The sequence below is a fragment of the Balaenoptera borealis genome (genome assembly GCF_965194805.1).
Source record: "Balaenoptera borealis genome assembly, contig: HAP1_SCAFFOLD_347, whole genome shotgun sequence".
Lineage (NCBI taxonomy): Eukaryota > Metazoa > Chordata > Mammalia > Artiodactyla > Balaenopteridae > Balaenoptera > Balaenoptera borealis.
In genome coordinates, this window is record NW_028123846.1 from 596,415 (window position 1) to 621,972 (window position 25,558).

Consider the following 25,558-nt stretch of genomic DNA (forward strand, 5'->3'; position numbering starts at 1 on the left):
TATACGATATTTGTTTTTCTCTTTCTGACTTACTTCACTCTGTATGACAGTCTCTAGATCCATCCACGTCTCAACAAATGACTCAATTTCATTCCTTTTTATGGCTGAGTAATATTCCATTGTATATATGTACCACATCTTCTTTATCCATTCGTCTGTTGATGGGCATTTAGGTTGCTTCCATGACCTGGCTATTGTAAATAGTGCTGCAATGAACATTCGGGTGCATGTGTCTTTTTGAATTACGGTTTTCTCTGGGTATATGCCCAGTAGTGGGATTGCTGGGTCATATGGTAATTCTATTTTTAGTTTTTTAAGGAACCTCCATATTGTTCTCCATAGTGGCTGTATCAATTTACATTCCCACCAACAGTGCAAGAGGGTTCCCTTTTCTCCACACCCTCTCCAGCATTTGTTGTTTGTAGATTTTCTGATGATGCCCATTCTAACTGGTGTGAGGTGATACCTCATTGTAGTTTTGATTTGCATTTCTCTAATAATTAGTGATGTTGAGCATCTTTTCATGTGCTTCGTGGCTGTCTGTATGTCTTCTTTGGAGAAATGTCTATTTAGGTCTTCTGCCCATTTTTGGATTGGGGTGTTTGTTTCTTTAATATTGAGCTGAATGAGCTGTTTATATATTTTGGAGATTAATCCTTTGTCCGTTATTCATTTGCAAATATTTTCTCCCATTCTGAGGGTTGTCTTTTCGTCTTGTTTATGGTTTCCTTTGCTGTGCAAAAGCTTTGAAGTTTCATTAGGTCCCACTTGTTTATTTTTATTTTTATTTCCGTTACTCTAGGAGGTGGATCAAAAAAGATCTTGCTGTGATTTATGTCAAAGAGTGTTCTTCCTATGTTTTCCTCTAAGAGTTTTATAGTGTCCAGTCTTATATTTAGGTCTCTAATCCATTTTGAGTTTATTTTTGTGTATGGTGTTAGGGAGTATTCTAATTTCCTTCTTTTACATGTAGCTATCCAGTTTTCCCAGCACCACTTATTGAAGAGACTGTCTTTTCCCCATTGTATATCTTTGCCTCCTTTGTCATAGATTAGTTGACCATAGGTGCGTGGGTTAATCTCTGGGCTTTCTATCTTGTTCCATTGATCTATGTTTCTGTTTTTGTGCCAGTAGCATATTGTCTTGATTACTGTAGCTTTGTAGTATAGTCTGAAAGTCAGGGAATCTGATTCCTCCAGCTCCATTTTTTTCCCTCAAGACTGCTTTGGCTATTCGGGGTCTTTTGTGTCTCCATACAAATTTTAAGATGATTTGTTCTAGCTCCGTAAAAAATGCCATTGGTAATTTGATAGGGATTGCATTGAATCTGTAGATTGCTTTGGGTAGTATACTCATTTTCACAATGTTGATTCTTCCAATCCAAGAACATGGTATATCTCTCCATCTGTTGGTATCATCTTTAATTTCTTTCATCAGTGTCTTATAGTTTTCTGCATACAGGTCTTTTGTCTCCCTAGGTAGGTTTATTCCTAGGTATTTTATTCTTTTTGTTGCAATGGTAAATGGGAGTGTTTCCTTAATTTCTCTTTCAGATTTTTCATCATTAGTGTATAGGAATGCAAGAGATTTCTGTGCATTCATTTTGTATCCTGCAACTTTACCAAATTCATTAATTAGCTCTAGTAGTTTTCTGGTGGCAGTTTTAGGATTCTCTATGTATAGTATCATGTCATCCGCAAACAGTGACAGTTTTACTTCTTCTTTTCCAATTTGTATTCCTTTTATTTCTTTTTCTTCTCTGATTGCCGAGGCTAGGACTTCCAGAACTATGCTGAATAATAGTGGTGAGAGTGGACATCCTTGTCTCGTTCCTGATCTTAGAGGAAATGCTTTCAGTTTTTCACCATTGAGAATGATGTTTGCTGTGGGTTTGTCATATATGGCCTTTATTATGTTGAGGTAGGTTCCCTCTATGCCCACTTTCTGGAGAGTTTTTATCATAAATGGGTGTTGAATTTTGTCAAAAGCTTTTTCTGCATCTATTGAGATGATCATATGGTTTTTATTCTTCAATTTGTTAATATGGTGTATCACATTGATTGATTTGCATATATTGAAGAATCCTTGCATCCCTGGGATAAATCCCACTTGATCGTGGTGTATGATCCTTTTAATGTGTTGTTGGATTCTGTTTGCTAGTATTTTGTTGAGGATTGTTGCATCTATATTCATCGGTGATATTGGTCTGTAATTTTCTTTTTTTGTAGTGTCTTTGTCTGGTTTTGGTATCAGGGTGATGGTGGCCTCATAGAATGAGTTTGGGAGTGTTCCTTCCTCTGCAATTTTTTGGAAGAGTTTGAGAAGGATGGGTGTTAGCTCTTCTCTAAATGTTTGATAGAATTCACCTGTGAAGCCATCTGGTCCTGGACTTTTGTTTGTTGGAAGATTTTTAATCACAGTTTCAATTTCATTACTTGTGATTGGTCTGTTCATATTTTCTGTTTCTTCCTGGTTCAGTCTTGGAAGGTTATACCTTTCTAAGAATTTGTCCATTTCTTCCAGGTTGTCCATTTTATTGGCATAAAGTTGCTTGTAGTAGTCTCTTAGGATGCTTTGTATTTCTGCGGTGTCTGTTGTAACTTCTCCTTTTTCATTTCTGATTTTATTGATTTGAGTCCTCTCCCTCTTTTTTTTGATGAGTCTGGCTAATGGCTTATCAATTTTGTTTATCTTCTCAAAGAACCAACTTCTAGTTTTATTGATCTTTGCTATCGTTTTCTTTGTTTCTATTTCATTTATTTCTGCTCTGATCTTTATGATTTCTTTCCTTCTGCTAACTTTGGGTTTTGTTTGTTCTTCTTTCTCTAGTTTCTTTAGGTGTAAGGTTAGATTGTTTACTTGAGATTTTTCTTGTTTCTTTAGGTAGGCTTGTATAGCTATAAACTTCCCTCTTAGAACTGCTTTTGCTGCATCCCATAGGTTTTGGGTCATCGTGTTTTTATTGTCATTTGTCTCTAGGTATGTTTTTTATTTCCCCTTTGATTTCTTCAGTGATCTCTTGGTTATTTAGTAACGTATTGTTTAGCCTCCTTGTGTTTGTGTTTATTACGTTTTTTCCCCTGTAATTCATTTCTAATCTCATAGCGTTGTGATCAGAAAAGATGCTTGATATGCTTTCAATTTTCTTAAATTTACTGAGGCTTGATTTGTGACCCAAGATGTGATCTATCCTGGAGAATGTTCCGTGCGCACTTGAGAAGAACGTGTACTCTGCTGTTTTTGGATGGAATGTCCTATATGTATCAATTAAATCTATCTGGTCTATTGTGTCACTTAAAGCTTCTGTTTCCTTATTTATTTTCATTTTGGATGATCTGTCCATTGGTGTAAGTGAGGTGTTAAAGTCCCCCACTATGATTGTGTTACTGTCGATTTCCTCTTTTATAGCTGTTAGCAGTTGCCTTATGTATTGAGGTGCTCCTATGTTGGGTGCATATATATTTATAATTGTTATATCTTCTTCTTGGATTGATCCCTGGATCATTATGTAGTGTCCTTCCTTGTCTCTTGTAACATTCTTTATTTTAAAGTCTATTTTATCTGATGTGAGTATAGCTACTCCAGCTTTCTTTTGATTTCCATTTGCATGGAATATCTTTTTCCATCCCCTCACTTTCAGTCTGTATGTGTCCCTAGGTCTAAAGTGGGTCTCTTGTAGACAGCATATATATGGGTCTTGTTTTTGTATCCATTCAGCCAGTCTATGTCTTTTGGTTGGGGCATTTAATCCATTCACGTTTAAGGTAATTATCGATATGGATGTTCCTCTGACCATTTTCTTAATTGTTTTGGGTTCGTTTTTGTAGGTCCTTTTCTTCTCTTGTGTTTCCCACTTAGAGAAGTTCCTTTAGCATTTGTTGTAGAGCTGGTTTGGTGGTGCTGAATTCTCTTAGCTTTTGCTTGTCTCTAAAGCTTTTGATTTCTCCATCAAATCTAAATGAGATCCTTGCCGGCTAGAGTAATCTTGGTTGTAGGTTCTTCCCTTTCATCACTTTAAGTATATCATGCCACTCCCTTCTGGCTTGCAGAGTTTCTGCTGAGAAATCAGCTGTTAACCTTATGGGAGTTCCCTTGTATGTTATGTGTCGTTTTTCCCTTGCTGCTTTCAATAATTTTTCTTTGTCTTTAATTTTTGCCACTTTGATTACTATGTGTCTCGGCGTGTTTCTCCTTGGGTTTATCCTTTATGGGACTCTCTGCGCTTCCTGGACTTGGGTGGCTATATCCTTTCCCATGTTAGGGAAGTTTTCGACTATAATCTCTTCAAATATTTTCTCTGGTCCTTTCTCTCTCTCTTCTCCTTCTGGGACCCCTATAATGCGAATGTTGTTGCGTTTAATGTTGTCCCAGAGGTCTCTTAGGCTGTCTTCATTTCTTTTCATTCTTTCTTCTTTAGTCTGTTCCGCAGCAGTGAATTCCACCATTCTGTCTTCCAGGTCACTTATCCATTCTTCTGCCTCAGTTATTCTGCTATTGATTCCTTCTAGTGTAGTTTTCATTTCAGTTATTGTGTTGGTCATCTCTGTTTGTTTGTTCTTTAATTCTTCTAGGTCTTTGTTAATCATTTCTTGCATCTTCTCAATCTTTGCCTCCATTCTTATTCCGAGGTCCTGGATCATCTTCACTCTCATTATTCTGAATTCTTTCTCTGGAAGGTTGCCTATCTCCACTTCATTTAGTTGTTTTTCTGGGGTTTTTTCTTGTTCCTTCATCTGGTACATAGCCCTCTGCCTTTTCATCTTCTCTATCTTTCTGTAACTGTGGTTTTTGGTCCACAGGCTGCAGGATTGTAGTTTTTCTTGCTTCTGCTGTCTGCCCTCTGGTGGTTGAGGCTATCTAAGAGGCTTGATGGGAGGCTCTGGTGGTGGGTAGAGCTCTCATTTACCAGTTTTATTTTACATAGGATGCCTCATTTACTAAAACCATAGATTCCAAGTTGCTCCATGAAAAATGTGATATTCTTAGCTGTCAACATTAGGGAATTTCCCCAATCACATTTTTAAATTGATTTAATGTGTTATTTTTGAAAACATAAGTTGGGATATCACAAAATGGACTTAGCCTGCAGAGGCTTACTTTCAACCAGAGAGCTCCATTTCCATGTTCCGCTTAACAGAACCCAAAATGGTCTTCCTTCCCAAACCTCTTCCTTTTCCTGCACTATCTAAGAAAAAGTAACCACACTCTACATAGTTCCCTAAGCCAGAACCCTAGCAGCCATTTTTGCTTCTCTTTTCCCCTTCCCGCTCCATATCTAGTCACTGAGCACTTCTATTCTACCTCCCAAATGACCTCAGATCCTTTCCCTCCACTCCAATCTCTGCCACTGCCTTTAGTTTGAACCCTCACTCCTCGCTTAGATGAATCGAAAGTCTCTTAATGGGTTTTGTTGCTTCCATCAGTCCTACTTATTCTCAAGCGTGACCTCACTACAAACCACCTGATAGTGACTCCTTAACTTCACAACATTCAATGGCTCTCATGTTTCTGGGAAGAAAACCAAGCTCTTTACCCCAGCATCTACTTGGGGTTAATAGATCTAGGTTTGAATTTCAGGTTTAAGGACTTTGCAGCAGTGTGACCTCAGACTATTGGGCTCTCTAAGCCTTTGTTTTCTCACCGTGCCTGAGGTCACTGAGGGCAGGACTATTTTTCACACACGGGTGCCTGGCATGTAGGAGGGACTAATCAATGTTGAATGAAGGGAAAGTATTTTAAAATCCACATCAAAAAATTGTTCCTCCTTAAAAAAGGAAAATCCTGATACACTATGCCACTTCCAACCAAATTTGACTTCTACCTTTATTTTCTGATGATCACAATAAGGTGCCTTTGGGGATCCACACAATCAGGGATCAAATCCTGGCCACACCCCTGAGCAATCATGTGACCTTGGGAACGTTACTTAGCTTCTGTAAAATCTGTAAAATGAAGGTTTCTGAGGATTTTGTTCCCGAGGGTTAAATGAGTACCTCACTTGGAACGGGGGCGGGCGCATAGTGTTTGCCAAATGTTAACTATCGTTATCATCTTCATCAAATCAAGACCGTGGTACTTCACTTTGTGACTCTCAAGTTTGTATGAGAAAATCGTACTTTATGCGTTGTTGTTGGCTAAAGTAGGGAAACCTGGAAACTCCTGCCGTGGAAGAGAGAAACAGGCGAGAAAAGCGAGTTGCTGAATCCCAGCGCCTCAGAGGTGGGAGGGAGGAGTTCGGTAATTTACTGATGAGGAATTTACTGATGAGGAAGTGGAGGGGTGACGTGTCCTCGAGTCTCATTCAAGACACAGCCACAGCTCTTTATTGAGAGTAGGACCAGGGCCCCGGGGGTTGCTATGGTTAAACTGTAGGCGGAAACTAACACTCTTTGGAAGGCAAGACAGGAGGAGCATTCAGTTATAAAAAACGGTCAAAACTTGGGGTGAAACTAAGATCGTTGAGCAATACATCAAATGAGTCAACTGTCGACCCGGTGAAACCGAGTTGCTAACTGAACTGGCATTTTATGAACAGGGGCTTTCTACAGAGCCCACTGACTCAGGACGGCTTCCATTAACAAACTCCCGCGGCGCTTCCCGCAGGACCGGAAAGCTCGGAGCGCGAGAGATGAATGGAAACCAGAGTCTGGGGCGCGCCGCTCGGGGGGCGGGGCAGCCGCGGGCGGGGGCGGGGCATTGTGAGTTCCATGCCTGCGCTCTGAGGAGGGCGCGTGGAGGGAACTCTGGTCGTGATTGGTCCGTCGTAACCAGGTTACCGAAGGACACGTTCCGGTAGGCAAGGGCCGGCCGGGCTAGCTACTTTCAGTCAGGAGGCGGCGGCGGAAGGAGGAGGAGGTCCGGCTGCGCTCTCTCCCTGCAGTGGCTGCGCGTCTCAGCGCTTGTCTGGTTGTTCCCACCCCTTTTAACTAAGCCGGTCTGGTCACCGCCCTCACAGACTAGTTGGTTCCAGGGAGGCGGCGGCGGAGGCGGCGGGGGTGCGGCCGGGGCCGGGCCCCTGCCCGGGGCCCGGCGGCTGGGCGGACAGGAGAGCGGCGGGCGAAGTCGCGTCTGCATGTGCGGCACAGCCCCGGCATAGCCCGGGGCTGCCAGTGCCCGCCGCGCCATTGTTGGGGGAGGGGGCGGCTTCTGAGCTCGGCGGAGTCGGGGGACGAGCAGAGGCGGCGGCGGCGGCGGCGGCGGCGGCGAGGAGTGAAGGCGCCCCATGGGGAACTCGCTGTCTTGTTGCCTGTCCCGCAATGCCTGCCCCAAGTTGGGCCGGCGCAGGGGGTCAGCGGAGCCGGACTGCGAGTCTGAGGTCTACAAGGCGGCGGCCGGGAACGCGGTGGCAGTAGCTCCGGCGGCGGCTACCGTGGAACCCGCCGAGTTGGATTTCGCAGGTGGCGAAGGCCACCACCTGCAGCACAGCAGCGACCGGGAGATGCCCGAAGGTAAGAAGCGGCGGGCGCGCCTCGCCCCTCGCGGGGTCGGCGCCGTCTGCTCTCGGGCTTACCTCTGGCCTCCGCCGCCCCCAGGGTCCCCCGGGAGGGAGACGCCGCCTAGGGCTCCTTCTTGCCCGGAGTTGGCTCTCCCAGGGCGGGGCACCGGGGACGAAGGCTGGCTCTGCTTGGCGTCCCCACCCCTTATTCTTTACCAGTCGCGTCCGGCCAGTCTCCTTCCCTCTTCCCTACCCGAATGCCCAATTCTTTCCCCCGTTCCCATTTCCCAGCCCGGCCCGAGACCCTCCAATCCGCGGCCCTTCCTGTTCGTGGTTCTATTTAACATCTCGTGGGACTTAGCAGAGACTTTCTGGTGTATTCTCTCTTTTCTTAATGAAAACTTAAATACTCTAACTTCGGCGTATCCATCCCGTCTCCCTATCCAGATGGTACCTAAGCGAAGGAACTAGGTAAGGGCCTGATGATAGACTTCTATTCGTTAAGGTAGTTGATACTCGAGACAATTAAGACAAACATTAGAGGATTTGTCATTTAAATTCAAAATAGAGATGGACAGAGTCAGTGTGGTGTTCTTAACTAAAATTCTTTGGATTTTAATGTTTTCAGTCGCCCTGATAAAAGCTACTTTATCCCTTCTAACTATAATTTGAACACGATAGGAAAGAAAATGGTGGGAGAGGGGCTTAAAATAACTGTGAACGGTGTGAAACGTTACTGCCACGGCTGCAGAGAATAGTTGTTGGGTTTTTTTTCTTTACCAAAGGAGACCCCATGGAGTTCTGATTACTTTTAAATTCCCACTTTGACACAAGTATGTCTTCAGCTGCACGGCCTTAACCGACTTCTTTTGCACGTTGCCTGTTCTAAGGGAGGGGTGAGGTGGTTCCTGAGACTGCTGGACAGAAGTTTCAAAGGAGAAAAAACAAATTCAGATTGTAATTTGTAATATAAAGGTTTGGGAGTTAACATACCACATCCATCCTGCAGAAAAATGTCTCCATGGCTCCCTCCTCCGCCCCCCCCCCCCCCCAGTAGAATACTATTTAACTTTAAGAATGTTCAGGTAAAAGTTCTGAAGACTAAGTGGCTGGGGGTGGGTGTTGTCGGGGAGGAGAGGAGAGAGAGAAGAGAGGAAATGTTTGATTTTTGCCTCTAGAATTTTGGAAAGGGATGGCTCTAGGTTAAAAAAAAAAATTTCTGGGTAGCATAGTGGCACTTTAATAAAGACTGTTCTTTGAAGTATAAAACATTGTATCATAAAGATGTTAAAGCCCCACTGGCCCATTTGTTTCATTGAAATGCCAGAGATTATTTCATTATTTCATAGACGAAATGTCTTACAGCTCTTCTATTTAAATTTTAGTTGGGTTTATTTAATTTCTTTAAAAGTTAGAATAATTAAGCCTGTGGATTCACCCTTATGATGGACGTGGCTTTGTAAGTGGAAAGTACTCCCTTTTCAGAATAGTTAGATATTGTGAAAGAATGAACAAATTATGTGAATTAATTGTAGCTTTAAACACAAAGCATGTAAGTACTTGTGAAAACTGCTCTGCTTGTTGCTATAAGGTAAGCCTCTAAATGATTTTTAAAAACAGTTAGTAGTTGGCTAGTGTAGGATGAGAGACGAAAATTGGACCTTTATAGAATTCTTTTAAGATTTACAATGCATTTTCTTGTGTATTTCACTTGGCCCTTCCATCTACAAATAAGGCCCGTATATGTTCTCCCTCTGTTGCCGATGAAGAAGCCAAGACTTAGAGATCTGAAATGACTGTGTAACACAGCTACTGAACAAAAGAGACAGACTTGGGAGGTGGTAGATATGCCAAATTCAGTTCTTGGGATGCTTAAGAAACTGTTTAGAGTGCACCTTATATTTGATAATTTATCCATAAGTTAGGCCTATCTCAGCATACTCCAGTTTTGATTATTGCCATTCCAGTTGATTGTACACAACTCAGAAGCAACATTTACCTCTCCATTCTCTGTCTGTACATACATTGCAATGGATATGAATAAAAGTAGAAGTCATGAAATAGCCTAAATTTATCAGTCAGGTAGACACGTTGATATAATTTAAAGAGTTTGTTCTGGTGAAATCCAATTGAAGCCGAGAATGCCCTGCACAGAGGGACACTGGGGGCAGCTGGTAAGCGGGCAGGTGAGGTACTAAGCATTTAGCACACGACTATGTATGCTAAGGAAGGAGTGCTCAATCAGGAACTGGAACAATAGAGTTCATGAGTACAGGACTTACCTTTTTATGTTTAACAGGATTGTTAAAATTTCATTTCAATTTGTCTTTTTTGGGGGGGCATTCAATAAAGTGATAAGAGAAACCTCAATTTCAGCATTTGCCTATTAATGAAGTTTCCATAGAAACAAGGTCAGAACACCAAATATAAAGCACAGGCACATTGGAAGTTTGCTCTTTATGTCTTTATTTCAGACAATTTTGTATCAGTTTCCCTGGAAACTGAGAAATACCTACTCAGATATAAAACATTTGGGCTTTTCTACAGTGAAGAATTATTTGGTTACTTAGAGAAAATCGTACATAAATGATGCTCTGTCTTGTTCTTCAGAAACATTGGAGAAGAACATGATTTCTTCAAGCCATCTCAAAAAAGTAACTCCTAAGAACGTAGTATAGATTTCAGATAGACTCAAAAGAATTTTTTACTACTTTGTCTTTAACAGTATATCTAATATAACTGATGGTAGTGTCATAATAGAAAATAAGATGCTACGGTCCTATTATCTGATTTTATTTTTATTCATCAACTTTTCATACAGCCTTTATGTTCTGACCTTAGGAGCTTTGCTAATTTTCTGGTGAAAGGTGCTCTCTCAAGTGACCCCTACCTCCCATCCCCCTGAAGAGTGGGTAGGGAAGGAATTGGCAATATGATGTGGAAAAACCTCTGAGCAACAGATCTTTCCTTTTTTTGGTGACAGTATTAATAAACATTTGATGTAAAAGATTTAGAAAACACAGAAAAGTCCTGCACTCACACCCAGAATATCCAGAATTTTTATGAATATTTTGGTGTTGATTCTTCCTGAACCTTTTGTATGCATATAAACATAACATTGTGTTTATTTTACAAAGATGGGACTGTTCTTTATGTGCCACTTTGTCACTTTTTGTTGTAAAGAAAAGTAACGGCATGCAGCTCCGGGAACCGTGCTGGCACCTAGAGAGTGCTCCAGGGTGACGTATTCCATGCAACTGCGCATGGCTCTACAGCCTGCCTTTTACCAGCTGTTTACTGTGCCATCGAATGGTTGGAGCATAATTCATTTACCCAGCCTTTATGGTTGAGCATCTTTTATAATCCCATTATAATGCTTTATTCAGGGGACACAGGTAAAAACTGATGCATTGTATTGATACTTCCCTATAGCATTCTGATTGTACACTCTGTCTTACGACTTCATTAAATTCATAGGGTGAGTCATTTTGTAGTAAAGGTATTTTAACATTAAATGTTCTTTTCCCAAATTAAAGTTACCATTGATTTTTCACTGAACATTAGATTTCCTCTTTTAGGTTTTCGTGGTTCTTGGTAACCTGTCTTGTGTCTTTGATTCTGAGTAACTAAACTACTACTCTAAGAGATCTGAAATTAACTCTGGTCTTAGGTGACAGACACATCAAAAGACAGCATTAGAAGAAATCTTAGATGATGTGGGAAAATTGGGAGAAACTTAACTGGTTTTGGGTACACTGAAACATGATTATTAGGCACCATTCCAGAGGCAGGACAAACAGTGGTTAGACAAGACAAAACCCGTAGCCTAACTCAGGTCCTTCCTTTCTAGAGGTGCCTGGGGGCTGACGACACAAGAATAACATCAGGTAGTGAGAACACTAAGAAAGAAAATGAAGGTAATGGGCTGGGGAGGAGGACAGTTTTACAAGGGGTGGTTAAAGACAGCTTCTCTCCTTTAGCGACCCATGAGCAGTCCTAAGAGAGCCACGTGAGGCTGTGGGAGAAGAGGCTTCTGTGCAGTTCCTAAGAAGGGAATGTGCTTGATGCGTGCCAAGGACAGAAAGATGGGTGGCTGCAGCTGAGTGAATGAATGCCAGGAGGAATATGGGGGATTAAGACCTTGTATGCCTAGTGGGCCTTGACCAAAAAATATGAATTTTAGTCTAATTGTAATGGGAAACCATTGAAGGATTATATGCAGGGGAATGATGTTAATTCTTAGAAAAAGGGAAGGGGGGTAGAGAGGGTGGAGGGAGATCAGACCAGCTACTGTGTGAGAATAGACTGTAAGGGTGGAAGGAAGCAGAGAGGGAGACCAGTTAGGAGGCTGGTGCGGTAGCTCAGGTGAGAGCCAACAGTGGCTTGAACAAAAAAGCGATATTAATAAGGGTCTAAAATAGGCTGTAGTATATAGATTGCTCTTGCATTTCATTTGATTCTCACCATGTTCTGAGTTAGGTAGTGTAGGAATTCTTCTCTTAGGTATAAATTGAGCTGTCCAAGGTTTTAAAAATGAGTATTGATAGAGAGTAGGACTGTAAATTCCAAATGCATGGCATATAGGAACAGAATTTATTGTTGACATTATGTGAGCTTCTTTGGAATACTACCTTTTTTCTCACCCTTTTTTGTTGTTGTTGGTTTAGTGTATTAAAGTAATAAAACTTAAGAGTTAAAACAGTAACACTGCGTAATGTGAAATGAAATGAAGGCAACTTGCAACCCACAAAGGTTCTTAAAAGTCCAAGAAACTGAGTAAAGTACTCTTTAGAAATATATAAAGCCAGGTGTACTTACCTATGTGTCACCTCTCAGTCATGATCACTGTAACACTGATTGAGGATTAAAATAAGGCAAAACTGAGAACCAGGGTAGAGGCAGGTACAGAAGCAGTTGGAAACCAGAGCTGGGAAGTTGGGAAGCCAGGATGGTCAGAAGCTAGGGAAGCAGGGTCAAGGCGTGGGTGAGCCGTAGCCTGGCAGGTGCAGGAGCCTGCTGTGTCCCCGCTGGTGAGGCAGCCCAGCTCGGGGCCGGCTGGCGGGAACTCCCTGACTGCGGTGGCAAGTGTGGACTCAGAGAGATGAAGCCATCAGTTTCCATGGTAATTGTAAGGATTGTAATGTTTGTCTTATGAGCCATAAAACTAATACACTGTGCAGTATAGGGGTGCTAGGGCAGTTCAGTAAATGCAGTGGTTACCGTTAAGTGAACTGGTGCTCAGCAGTTGGCCCAGAAACTGCTGACATCTCCTGTTTATTTGGAATATATTGAAATCAATATGTTGATATTAATCGCTTTCTGAAATATGCTGCTTCTGTCAGATGCTTTCTTGGTCACTTCCCTCTCCCTCTAATATTTTAACAAGGAAAAATCATTTATCGACAGTTTGATAGCATAGTTTTAACACTTTTAGCCTTCAGTAATGCATTTCATTTGTTCTAAGTTGCCTATGTTTTCACACTTTTAACAACTGCAGTCGAGATGGATCTTAACAACTGGTAGAATCTTAGATTGGAGGAAAAACAGTATTCAGTGTCGGTGGTGTTTTACAGGTTTCCTCTGAGGAATGTTTACATTAAGACCGAGTTGCATTTTTTTTTAATCATACTTTTTCTACATCGACCTATCGTGCTGTCAAATAAGTTGCAATTTAAATTGATAATACAAAAATGATGGGTCTTAAAATACAGTTTTAATCATAACCCCTAATCATGAGCTCAAGAATATTTCTCCTGGGTAAAACATTCTTAGAGGTTTCTAAAGAAATAACTTTCGGAAGAATCCATGTAATTTCCTGAATGCACAGTAATTTCCTGAAGTCTCTAAATTACTGTGTGTGCATGTGGTGGGGAGAGGGATGAGAGGGATGGTGGGTGGTAAAGCTTTGCTTAATAGTTGGCAGTCTTACCTTTGTGATAGTGAAGAGTGTGGTAGGTTTTATCATAGTCTCCTTAGGCTCTTGGGAAGATAGTTAATGGGAAGTGCAGAAATATTGTGTGTATGTATGAGTTTACTGTCTAATGGCTCACATGTCCATTCTATAAGATAGTGATGTGGTATTTTTCATTAGCAAAAAGTGCAAGTTATATAGAAAATTGTTAGTTATATAGACTATAAACAAAAGATTAATATTTTCTGAAAACCTCATGCAAACTGACAGCAGTAGGGCCCTGGTGTTTACAGTACATTCAAATGATAGGCCAACTCACCAAAGTGGAAATAACACTGATAACTGTGGGAAAATGGTCAAACTGTGTAATCAAAAGAAATACAAATTAGATCTACAGTGAGGTTCCTCATTCATATCAGTAGGAATTTTTTTTTTTTTTTCAAGTATCCAAAGCAAGGGTAGGAACTCAAAATGTCATGATTGGTAGCATTATACCCTAATGTGCCCCCCACCTTCTTTAGGAAGCAATTTAGCATTGTACATGGAGCCGTGAAAGTGATCTAACCTTTTGGCTTAGTCATTCCACTTCCGAAGATCTTTGCTAAGGAGATAAGACCATTATTTTAAAAACCTATGTACATGAAGATTTTCCTCATAATATTTTAAGAATAGAACTTTGTAAGCACCAATCCCCAGCAATAGGGGATTGGCTAAGTCCAGGATAGGAATAACACTTGATGGGCCAGTGTGTATTCATTAGACAATAAATATGCAACAGTGGGGTGGAGAGCGCTTGTTAGTAACAAGAAGACATAAATTGTACACTAATTAGAGCTTTTTTTAACGTATAAGAAAAGCAACTAAAAGTAACGGTTGTGAATCATTGTGTGTTAATGATTGTGAATGGTTGTGTGTAATTTTTAAACAGAGCATCGTTTTGTCTCATGCAGATTTTTGTTCATGATATTTGTTAAAGGAATGAGCAAGTGACTTTTACCTTTCCCCACCTTTAGTGTGATCATCAGTACTGCCGATTAACCAGGTCTCCTTCAGTTGCAAGTTAAAAGAACATCACAGCGTTAAGCACTACTTGACCCAGGAGTTAAATGATCTCCTCAGTTCTGCTCTCCTCTGTTGATGTCTCCTGAAAAGCCTTTCCCCTCATGATAGCAAGGGGAGTGTCCAGCAGCTCAAGACTAGCTAAGGATCCTAGAGTACAGTTCTGCCTTTCTCTTTTCTTGGGAAGTCCCAGGACAGCTGTGATTGATTGGCCGGTCCTGGGTCCTGTGCCTACCTTTGAACCCCCTAGGATAGAGTAGGGAGAGTGCCAGCTTTTTTCTGGTCACTTGGGCTAAGTTTACTTTTTTTTTTTTGCATGTTGTCATTTCTTTTATCCCGGCCTTCTTGATTTTTGTATTTAGATCTGTAGTAGCACATCTTGGTTTGGCGGGTGTGTGTGTGTGTTAAAGCTTGCTTCTCTTTGATTCTGGCACTTAATTTTCCTGGACTTCCATTGAAAATTGTTAAGTTTTACCATGCCATAGACACTGATAAATAATACAGCTACTTTGCAAACATTTCTGCTTATTTTTTAGATTCAAATGTAGTCTATTTACTTTCTTTTTGGTATAGGTAAGTAGTCATGAATTCTTTCGGAAGCTATAGGTTAGAGGCAGCTGTGAAAGTCTCTGCCTGCCATTTTGTGTACAGCTGAAATAATTTATTTTCCCATTGTCTTAGTTTTTCAAATATGTAGGAGAAAAAAACTTTAAAATAATTATATGGGTCTTTTACATAAAAATGTTGAATAGAATATTTTCTCCAAAAGCAGCTTGATAAACTTCAAATTCAGTGAAGGAATTTTCATGAAGAACAAAGCAGTTGGTTTAGCTCTGTAAATTACTAGTGCTGGCAATGACATTAAAATGGATGGCTCAGATTCCTGTTAAAACGGGAAGTCCAAAATTACTGTTCGTGCAAAATTCTTTCTGGGTGGGAAAAGGGGATTCTAGGTAGCTACATTTGTGGAATGCTGGGTTAGACAGAATTCACTACTAGACTAATTCGTTTTTAATATATCAATGTGTGTATTCTTTGGATTCTCTAAGAGGCAGGGATATATTTGTATTTCACTTTGACCATCAAAGCCATCTTTCAAAAACAGATCAGTTATTATGTGGTTTGGGAAATAATTGCCTTAACCATTACTCTTTATCTGAATCTTGGTCCAGTTTCTTAAAAGATTGGTTAAATGGTTTGAGATGGACTTTGCTGAGGAAGTGTCATAGGGCTTTTATGTTTGTTTGTTTGTTTTAAACAACAACCTTACTATCCTGTGTGGTAGCTTGTGCTTGTTTTGTATTTCTGCCTAAATAGAAGACGCTATCCCACCTTGGTGCAAGGTGGGCTACAGGCAGACCCACCTTTTCGTGTAGGTATGGCCAAAATTTTTTTCTAGTAGCCCTATGATCTGCTCCAGAAAGTACTCTTATTGAAGCCCCAAATTAATCATGCAGCGTGGAATGAAGAAGAAGTGAGTTTAGCTTTGGAAATAGAGGGCAAAGTTAAAAATCACTATCATGGAAGTGTTCCTCTAGATTAGAACATTGAACTTTTATGTAGTCCTCTTAAATCTGCCATGATGAATAGCCCCCAGATAAACCACAGCCAATTAAATGAGTTCATTTGTTGAATGGAGTTAGAATTAGCCATTTGATTGTCTGAAGAACATTTGCCAAAAGCAACTCACTTCGTTTTGGCATATTTGATATATTGAGCTGGTATCTGACAGTAGTTGGCCACAGCATAACTTGCTTCTTGAGACTGTTCCTGGAATGTGCTAGTAATATCAGCTTTAAAAGAGGGTGACTGAATTTTTAATTGATAAATAGGAGGGGAGTCACATATATGATTCATCTAAAAATGGCATAGATTATTTAGGTGCAAGTTAAAGAAGTCTAAGACATAGCCATGGTTTTATTCCACATGTATGGAGAGTTTCTACAATTTTGCTGTTTCCCAATAGAATTTTTATATTGTGCCTTTACTAAAATTGCCTTTTTGTCATTACTAAAAGCTCTTCTCAAGACTATTAAAAGTGGTTTCAATCAATGTGTAGCTATCTTTAAAATCATGTATTTTTCTACTCAACTAAATCACCACACCTTTTTCTCTTCTTCCTATACAGACTTAGCTTTGGAACCAAACCCTTCTGACCACCCAAGGGCAAGCACAGTTTTTCTGAGCAAACCTCAAACAGATGGTAAGGCAATGCTTTTTTTTCCCTGAGAAAAAGAGTGAAAACTGTTTTTGTTTTGTGTATTATAGGAGGTATTTAGAAAAACTCTTACAGTGGTTTAAATGTTTCACTTTTTTTATGTATTCACTTGTCTTATTTTAATATGTTGATGATACAGTTTCCTTTAGTTGTCAGTGTTTTAGGGAGGAGAACACTTAGACTATCTGTTTATACATTTTGCCACCTCTTTATCAACATAGTCAACTGGCCACGTGATTTAGATGTGGTCTATTTCTCCATGCTACTTTGTCCTTTTCCCCTTGCTCCGAAGAGCACATATGTTAAAGACAAATGATAGGGTTTAGGTCACAGTTAGGTTTTCATTTGATCAAATCAGAAAAATCAGTTGTTATATATGGGAATTGAGCCTTGTGATTTTGGCCCTGTTTTACACAGTGTTCAACCAGACGAGCCTATCTCACATCCAGATTTATGCTACTCAGAACTTTTAAGCTATTCAAAACTTTCTCATCCTAATGTAGTGCTGTGCCAGGGTAATAAGAGCAACATGCCATATGGGGTTTTCCAGAAGATTATCCTCAGCATGTGAAACTCATATAAATTTCCTGTGTCCTCCTTGTTTTAAGATGAGAATCAGAACCGTAGAATTTTTTGCACTCCTGCTTGCCTGCTTGTCTTCCTTAATGTTATGTTAAATCCTAGTTTATTTGCTAAAAAGCCATACGTGACCAAGTTTTTCAGTTGATTACGAGGGCAGGAATACAAGAAGTGAACATTCCATAATATTTAAAGTGAAGCAGCACAATAAAAAACGGAGGTTTGGTTTTTTGTTGTTGTTGTTTTGCTTTTTGTTTTTTTCCGTTAGATCACTGGTTTTTATAAAAGGATATAACTCAGGAACAGCCAGATGGAAGAGATGCATAGGGCCAGGCATGGGGACAGGGCACAGAGCTTTGATGCCCTCTGCAAGGGTACTACGTGTTCACCAACCTGGAAGCTCCTGGGGTTTCTAACTTGCATTTTTCTAGTGTGTGTACTTGAGCCACTCATTTCTGGTTAGGATTGCTCTATTTCTCAGTTTCTTCCAGAGCCATGAGCTGCTCACATGTAGAGGGGCTCTGGAGACAGTAAAAGAAAAGCTGTCCCATGCCTGTCTCTCTCTTCAGCCTTAAGGAATCCGTGCCTGTGATGCCTGTCTGGAGTTAAAGGAGGCAATGTGAGCAAGAGTGTGGCCTAAGACCCTCTTCAGGCTTTTATTCTTCTGGCCTTTGTTGGAGCAAAACAGTTTTGTGTGCTGTAGATATGTTCATTTAGGTCAGCACACTCATTTTACAATTTACGTTTAACGTAGGTTACTTTCCAGTTGTGTATTTTTTCAGTAAGGTATTTGAGTAGGTTACCATTAAGTGGTTCAGGATGCTTCCAGAGATACTGGTGCGTTCGGAGATGAGTGCCTGGCCAGAAACTGGTTCTTAGAGTTGTCATCTGTAGATTGTGGTAATTAAAGTAAGCTGTGTGTAAATGAAGAATTAGAAAATACTCCTGGCTAGTAGTTCAGCTATGCAGCAGGTAAATTTTTTTATTAGCTAAGTTTCTCACCTGGCCTAATTTGCTTTGTCCTTTTCTTTTGTAAATGGGGAGTCTTTCATTTGTACCTAATCCAGAATATCTATTAGGTCAAAAAAGTGAAACTAAGTTTTTAGATTTTATTTATAGGACTCATCTTGCTGGGTGATTTAAATTATATATTTTGTTGGAAATTATTTTAAAAAATAGAATGGAATTTTATCTCATTGTGTTATTGGTAATCCATCAAATAATTAGTGACTACTTTTATTTTTCTATGGCATTTGTATCAGAATTCATCAGTTAATTTTTTTTATTCTTAGTGCGGGAAAAGAGGAAGAGCAACCATTTAAACCATGTAAGTAAACAGTTGAAAAGTTAAGAAATTAATAGTTTGAATTAAAAATATGTCTGCCATGATTCCTAAAAATATGATGGATCCAATACTGTTAGCATGGACCTCTTTTTGGTAGATTTTCTAAATCTCTGTTTTCCTAATTATCAAATGTATTCAGGAAAGTCTTTGACTTAGTAGTGCCCATTTTTTAAGGGTTCTGACATTTAAGTTAAATTTCACTAATATGGTTGTAGTATAAAGATCTGCCTTAAATTCTTTTGCCTTATTTTTTTGATCTCATTTTTTAACCAAAGTAATAAAAGTATAACAGGTAAGTTAATTTTTAGCACTGTCCATTGACTTCTTGTCATAGCAGGTGACAGCTTAGCTTCTTCGGTCCACCATGACGTTATTTCCCTCCCTGTGTTCCCTCAACATGTATCAGTTTTTATTAAATCAGAATCAATGTTTACATTACTACGACTCTGCAAATATTGTGCATTGCTGAGCCATATAGTTCTCTGACTGTGCCTCCTCCTTGTACACCCTTCATTCTTCTTCTTAAATATTAATGAAATTGGAGCACTTCTGCACTTCTCTAGGATAACCCAACCCCCCTTTTCCTAGCCAACGTGATCTCACACAGCCAAATGCAGTAAGTAGCTCCCTGCCCGGTCTCCCTGCTTTCACATTCTTCATTTTTTCTGTGGAATTAATTTCCTGACTCTATTCACTTGCCTGTTTTCTAACAGCTATTTTTTTCCCCAAATGTTTTAACATTTGTCACATGCCTATCAAAAATATTTTCCGTCTACTAAGCCACATCTGTTCCATTTTTTTCTTGGAGACACTTTTCCCCAATCTTTTGTCTTCCTACTCCCATATAGACTAGTGTTCCCCTAGGCCTGCTCTATGCCTCTTTTCCTGGGATATCTGTGTGAAGTCATCTGGGATCTCACATAACTCTGCTCTCTTATGTTGGATCCCCTATGTCCTAGATTCTGTTTCCCTCTTGTCTTGTTATACTTCCTTGTTTTACTGGAGCACATTTTCCTGGGAAAAGGGCACATGGGCAGAAAGTTTATAGAGATCTAGCCTCTCTGAAACTCCTTCTATTTGATAAAGTATAGAATTCTCAGCTGAAACTAATTTTTGCCATTCTAAAGACACTTCCCTCTCATCTTCTCATTTACACTGTTGCTCTTAAACCTGTTGACATTGTATGGTACATTGTACATTACCGATTTTAGTCATTTCCCCCCATCCCTTCCTTCTCGGGAACCTTTTAGTACCTTCCCTCTCCCTGGGATTTTGAAATTTCATAATTTGGTTTGGTATAGACCTTTTTTGTGTGTTTCTTTGATATTCTGTTTTTTTCTTCCAGGTTCCTATTATTCGGATGTTGGAAGTCTTAGACTTACCAGATGGCTAACTTTTTTCCCCTCCTGCTTTGCATTTTGTCGTTTTGTCCTGCTTCCTGGAGGTTTCCTTGACTGTGCTCTAATCCTTCTATTGAATATATTGTTTTGTCTACCTTATTTTCAATTTATAGAGTTCTCTTATATCCTGTCATTCTTTTTTTCACTGATGCAATTTCAAGTTTTCATTTGCTCCTGAGTTTTTATCACTCCCATCAATTCCTTCTTCCTGTTTGGTTTTGTTTTTTTTTAAAGCATCCTTATATTTTATTTTATTTATTTATTCTTTGGCTGCATTGGGTCTTGGTTTCTGCACGTGGGCTTTCTCTGGTTGCGGTGAGCTGGGCCTACTCTTTGTTGGGTGCGTGGGCTTCTCATTGCAGTGGCTTCTCTTGTTGCGGAGCACAGGCTCTAGGGCGTGTGGGCTTCAGTAGTTGTGGCTCATGGGCTCTAGAGCGCAGGCTCAGTAGTTGTGGCGCATGGGCTCAGTTGCTCTGTGGTATGTGGGATCTTTCTGGGCCAGGGCTCGAACCCGTGTCCCCTGCATTGGCAGGCGGATTCTTAACCACTGCGCCACCAGGGAAGTCCCATTCCTTCTTCCTGTTTTGATCTCTTACTTGTTGGGGGCTTCCCTCAAACGTGTGATGGTCCTTGGCTGTCTGTTAAGATCTAATTGGAAGCATCACTTGGACAACTCGTTAACTGATGGGCCTCACTGCAAGGATTTGGGGACCACGCCTCTGAACTCTGAGCCTGCCTTGGGTTCTGTAAGACAAACTGGTTTTCTTGTTCCTGTCCTAGTCACTCTCTGTAGGTACCAAGGTTGTGCTTCCTCTGTTCTGCCATGTCAGTTACCACTCCTTTATCTAGTCTTTTCACCTTTCAAACATTAAAAATCATCTGCTGTTTATCCTGTCTTATGTATAGCTTTTTTAAAAAATGCCTTTAATTCTAATGAGATGATATCTGAAAGAAGGGGGAGAGGAAATAGGTTTGTGGTCAGTCTACTCAAACTTAGATTTATTCTTTGAATATAGGTTCTGAGTTTGAAGTTTAATTCAATATAATTAACGATATTAATTCAGACAATATTTTTGATTATACCTATAATTAGAATATTATACTTTTCTACTAAGGCCTGGAGTATGAATTCTATTCAAACCACTCACCCCACCATATTGTCCATTAGTGTGCAACATAGATGGAGTATTACAGACTTTTCAGTTAAAGTCATTGATTCTTAATAAACGTATCCAAAACTTGTGAAAAGGGGGAAGAAAAAAGTGAACTTCAGCTTTATTCTCTTTTTTTTTTTTTTTCATTTATATACTTTTATTTGGGAATGTTTAAATCAATACAGAGAAAACTAAATTTCAGAGACACTGAATATCATTAGTTTGGATATCATTACTTGATTATAAAAGAAACACGGAAATTATTTACAGGATGAAAGATTTCAGAACTTCAGTGGCAGCTTCACGTGATGCCATTGGGGGAACGGGCAGCTTCACGTGATGCCATTTCAATAGTGACTTATTTTAGTCGACATATTTTCCAAGAATGTCACCATCTCTAAATAAGAAATAATCCTTGTCATCTAGAACTACTTTGGTGCCTCCATATTCTGGGAGAAGAACTTTATCTCCAACTTTCACACTAACTGGTTGAATCTCTCCACCCTTTCCTTTAGAGCCTGATCCAACAGCTACTACCATTGCTTGCAATACTTTTCCTTGCGATTTTTCTGGAAGCATAATGCCTCCTTTGGTTACAACTTCGGGTGCACTTCTTTCAACTAATACTCGGTCAAAGAGGGGAAGAAACTTTCTAAATGCCTGTCCTGCCATGACTCGGGTTGCCGCACTTCGTACTCTCGCTCTCTCCAGCTTTATTCTTTTAATGGGTTAAAATCAGAGGCAGTAGGCACAATGGGAAGAGTCATTGGGTGGGGGCAGGATTTCAACAGGTACTTGACCTTTAATGATAAGCTTTGAGGGTTGTTACTTACTAGCCTCCTAGGTATGATTATTTTCTAGTCTTCACCATTAAACCTGAAGTCTACTAAGCAACCTTTCCCCTTATAAAGATTGTAAAAGTCCATGTATTTTGTCCTTAGTGCTGAATGAAGATAAATACTCTTCTTCAGTGACCAATTGAAATAATACCTATGAACATTAAACTGTCAGTAGTGTTTTTTGCTACTTGTTTTTTTTTTTTTTTTGTATTTGCATTTTATACCCTTATGTGTGTCAGTGCAGTTTATTGAGGTTGTGAGCCAGCAATGGTAAGGCTTTAATCATAAAGGACAGTTATCTTAAATTTTCAAGCAAGATGAGAGGAAAGTAATCTGCTGGCAGCTAACATATCTAGGCTTTGCTCAGAGGCTTCAATTCTGCCATCCTTTAGTGAACCCTAGATGCTGGAAAGTTTGAATAGTTTCAGGAGTAGGCCTGTGGAAGTGTTTCTTTTGTAGGATCGAGCCAGTAGACTGTAAGTTGCTGATACATTAAATGAGCCCCCATAGGACTATAGACCACATCTAATTAAAAATTTTAAATGTTTTAGCAGTAATATTTCCAAAGACAAATCAATATACATTCATAATAGAAAAAAAAGTTTTTAATAGAGGAAAACAGGATAAATAGCACCCAAAGCTCTACCAACTAGTCTATATTTTGGTACATTTCCTTACTATTTTTATTCCCCTCATATATATAGATTTTTGGTCAGAATTGACTTTTATTACGTGTAGTGTATGTCATATTATACCCTAATAGTAGTGACCTTAAAAGATAACCTGCTTCGTTTAGAATCAAAGTATTTGAATGAGTGAATTTTCATTTTTCATGCTGTATCTGTTTTTTGAGATTCTAAAATTACACATTAACCAAATAGCTTAAGGACCATATCAGAGTTTTAGTTTAAAACATTTCTAGCTTGAAGGAGAAATTAGTCTTCCAAATAGTGATACTTTTCAAATATGTTACATCTAGAACTTTTTGTTAATAAGGAATAAGTGGCTTTGCATAAAGCATCTGAAACAAGCAAAATGGTGTTTTATATATGCCATTTGGATATTTCTGATTATTGGATACTGGCAATTTTTATTTAAATGCTCTGTATTTTAAAAAGCATCAACTAGATTTTCTCCCTGCCTCACCTTTCATGTATTTGTGGAGGACATTGATGGGAGAGTGTGACAGCATGGTGAAAACTATTTTATATTAATAGGAGGAAGGAAGGCTCATCTGAATTAGTAAACAAACAAAAACCAAAAACAAAACCCAGCTTTAAAATTGTTTGTATTCTGTGGTATTAAAGAATGCTACTCTTCCTTCCAGTGGCTTTCAGTGATTGGGATTTGGTTATTGGCCTTACTTTAAGGAAGAGAGTTGTCCTAACATAGTTTAGGCCATTTTAGTATTTGACTATTGCCATGTTCATGGGCTCTTCACAAATAAATGGATACTTCTAAAGTGTTTTAAAGATAGTTCATTCTCTAGAGGGTCTCAAAAAGTTCTTTGTCACCTATCCAACACCACTGTAGATAAAGTCTCACGAATTTGTATCTTTAGTAAGATTTACCTCCAGTTGTAACTGATCTTAAATAATTTCTCAAACACTTGTTGAATCCTAATTTGTCCCAGATTCTGTGCTCAGTAGCTGGAGGTAGGAGAAGAATCTTCCTAACCTGGAGAAGCTTGTTTACTTAAGAGGGTGGTACTATGCAAGCAGCTGAGACCATGGAACAGTTGGTAAATTAGATGTGTGAGTGTGCAGGAAGTGAGAAGTTTTGTGGTGTGCCTGCTGGCAAAGGGATCCTAGAGGAAGATGGGGTCAAGCTTGCTGGGACAGGAGGAAGAAAAAGGCACTGCAGGCAGAGAGCAGCATGGGTGAGGCAGGAGTGTCAAATAACACGTAGAACAGAAGTAGTACAATTTTGAAATGAATGGCAAGTATTCTCTGAGGTTCTCACTTGAGTAATGTAATGGCAGTCTTACTTAAACATGAAGTGAGAAGTTAAATTCTCAGAGTTGTTTTATCCGTTTTTTTTGGATGCGAGAGAATCTTTAAGCAGTACCTATTTGTCCTCCAGATAAGGAAGTTGAGGCCCAGAGAGACTTACGGCCCCCAGCTTTTTAGTGATAGAGCAGCCCTGGCATGCCCAGCCTCTGATTCGAAAACGCTTGTCTCGTCGCACTGTCTCCTGAACGAGTACATTTGTTATCGGCGTGCATTGACTGCAGTGAAATGCTCCGACATCGGTATTACAGAAAGCATGACGTTTTATTGTAGTAAATGAATAGAAATGGGAAATCTCAGCTGCATTTCATTGCTTAAGGAAAAAACCCTGAAATCTTATTCTAAACTTTTTACATTATTATAAAGGTAATTTATAATAGGCGCTTGCCAGGTTTGATTATAGGTACTATATCAAGGCAGCATTTTATAACCCATTTCTCAAAGCTCGTCTGTGGAAGTCAGAGTATAGAGGTTTCCCATAGAGCTGCACATGATATCACACTCAGGCAGTTCATGGAGTGTAAGAAAAATCTTAATGCTTTATCGTTTGACATTTTAACCAAGGAAAAAAACACACTTTATAGGTTTAACTTACTGTGACATTTTCTTCTATTTCCCTTCCCCTTCAGGTATCTCCAGGGCAGCTTACTAAAAAGTATAGCTCATGCTCAACGATATTTCTAGATGACAGCACAATCAGCCGTCCTAATCTTAGAACCACAGTAAAATGGTGAGTACAAGTAGGTTGCCAAGGGCTGAGTGACAGACCCCCTTATCGCTAAAAGCATCCTAGCCATACATAATTTCATTCATTTGAATTGTCCTTTTCAGTGATCAGGTTAAAAAACTGGTGTCAACTATACATTGATTTCAAGGACCTAAATATGAATTTTCAGTTTCCATTTTAATCTTAGAGCGCATGATAGAAGGGAAAGCCAGTTAGCAAATAAGAAATCCCAGAAAAAGTATAAATCTTTATTTGACGCATTTCTGTTGTTAAGCCATTGTTGAACATAATGAGAAAGAGAGGTACTTTTTATTGGCTATTTCTAGAAAAAATTATTTCTTTATGAGTTGTAGTCCTCAAACAATGTATACTACTTTGGAAGCTACTCTTAGAAGAAGGAACAGCTTGTCCCCTACTGGCACCAAAGCGAATCTGCATTTAAATTTAATTGGATTTTGTCAGATTTATCCCACTGTGCATTTTTTTTTTTCCTGCACTATTTCTGTATGAAATTTTACTTCTCCTTCCTGTCCCCCAAAGAGGGGGAGAATATATCAAACCAGTCTTAAGAAATACACACTCAAGCTTAATTTCTGTGTAGACGAAATTTGTTCAACTGAGGTTTTAACTTAATAGACACATTTAATTTTTGTTTATATATATAAATATATCTCCAACACACTGTATCAATCACAGCAGAGAACAATAAAAGAGGTGAGGTTTCGGAAACATGGCTGTCGTCAGGCTTATACTTAAGGAGACACGAACAGTGTCATGATGATGGAAACTATTCTTTAATTTCTGGGAGCACCTCATAGTCCACAATTGGAGATGCACTTTCAAAACACCCTAATGATGAACCTTTCAAGCTTATTTAAGAGA

At 39.6% G+C, this 25,558-nt stretch overlaps 1 protein-coding gene and 1 pseudogene across 6 annotated transcripts; one reads left to right on the top strand and one right to left on the bottom strand.

Annotated features, from left to right (window-relative positions):
* On the top strand, positions 1–24,604 carry LOC309621357 (cyclin-Y-like protein 1). 5 transcript variants are annotated; one of them, XM_082408877.1, is made up of 4 exons: positions 7,186–7,448; positions 16,534–16,608; positions 18,495–18,529; positions 19,893–20,836. In XM_082408877.1, the coding sequence occupies exons 1-4, from the start codon at positions 7,223–7,225 to the stop codon at positions 19,938–19,940; spliced, it is 384 nt and encodes a 127-aa protein (XP_082265003.1). In that variant the 5' UTR covers positions 7,186–7,222; the 3' UTR covers positions 19,941–20,836. The 5 variants fall into 5 exon arrangements, 1 of the variants encoding a protein (XP_082265003.1); XR_014239962.1 differs by lacking the exons at positions 7,186–7,448; positions 18,495–18,529; positions 19,893–20,836 and adding an exon at positions 1–459 and having other exon boundaries at positions 16,534–17,145; XR_014239963.1 differs by lacking the exons at positions 7,186–7,448; positions 18,495–18,529; positions 19,893–20,836 and adding an exon at positions 7,604–8,410 and having other exon boundaries at positions 16,534–17,145.
* Positions 21,221–21,826, bottom strand: LOC309621358 (10 kDa heat shock protein, mitochondrial pseudogene; annotated as a pseudogene). The gene has a single exon. The product of its transcript is annotated as a 10 kDa heat shock protein, mitochondrial pseudogene (transcript).
* Positions 24,605–25,558: the final 954 nt, after the last annotated feature.

Excerpts from the sequence above, each read along its gene's own strand:
- LOC309621357 (XM_082408877.1), top strand. The coding sequence starts at position 7,223 with ATGGGGAACTCGCTGTCTTGTTGCCTGTCCCGCAATGCCTGCCCCAAG. Across the intron at positions 7,449-16,533 it reads CGACCGGGAGATGCCCGAAG|ACTTAGCTTTGGAACCAAAC; the intron begins GTAAGAAGCGGC and ends CTTCCTATACAG. Across the intron at positions 18,530-19,892 it reads AGAGCAACCATTTAAACCAT|GTTCCTATTATTCGGATGTT; the intron begins GTAAGTAAACAG and ends TTTTTCTTCCAG.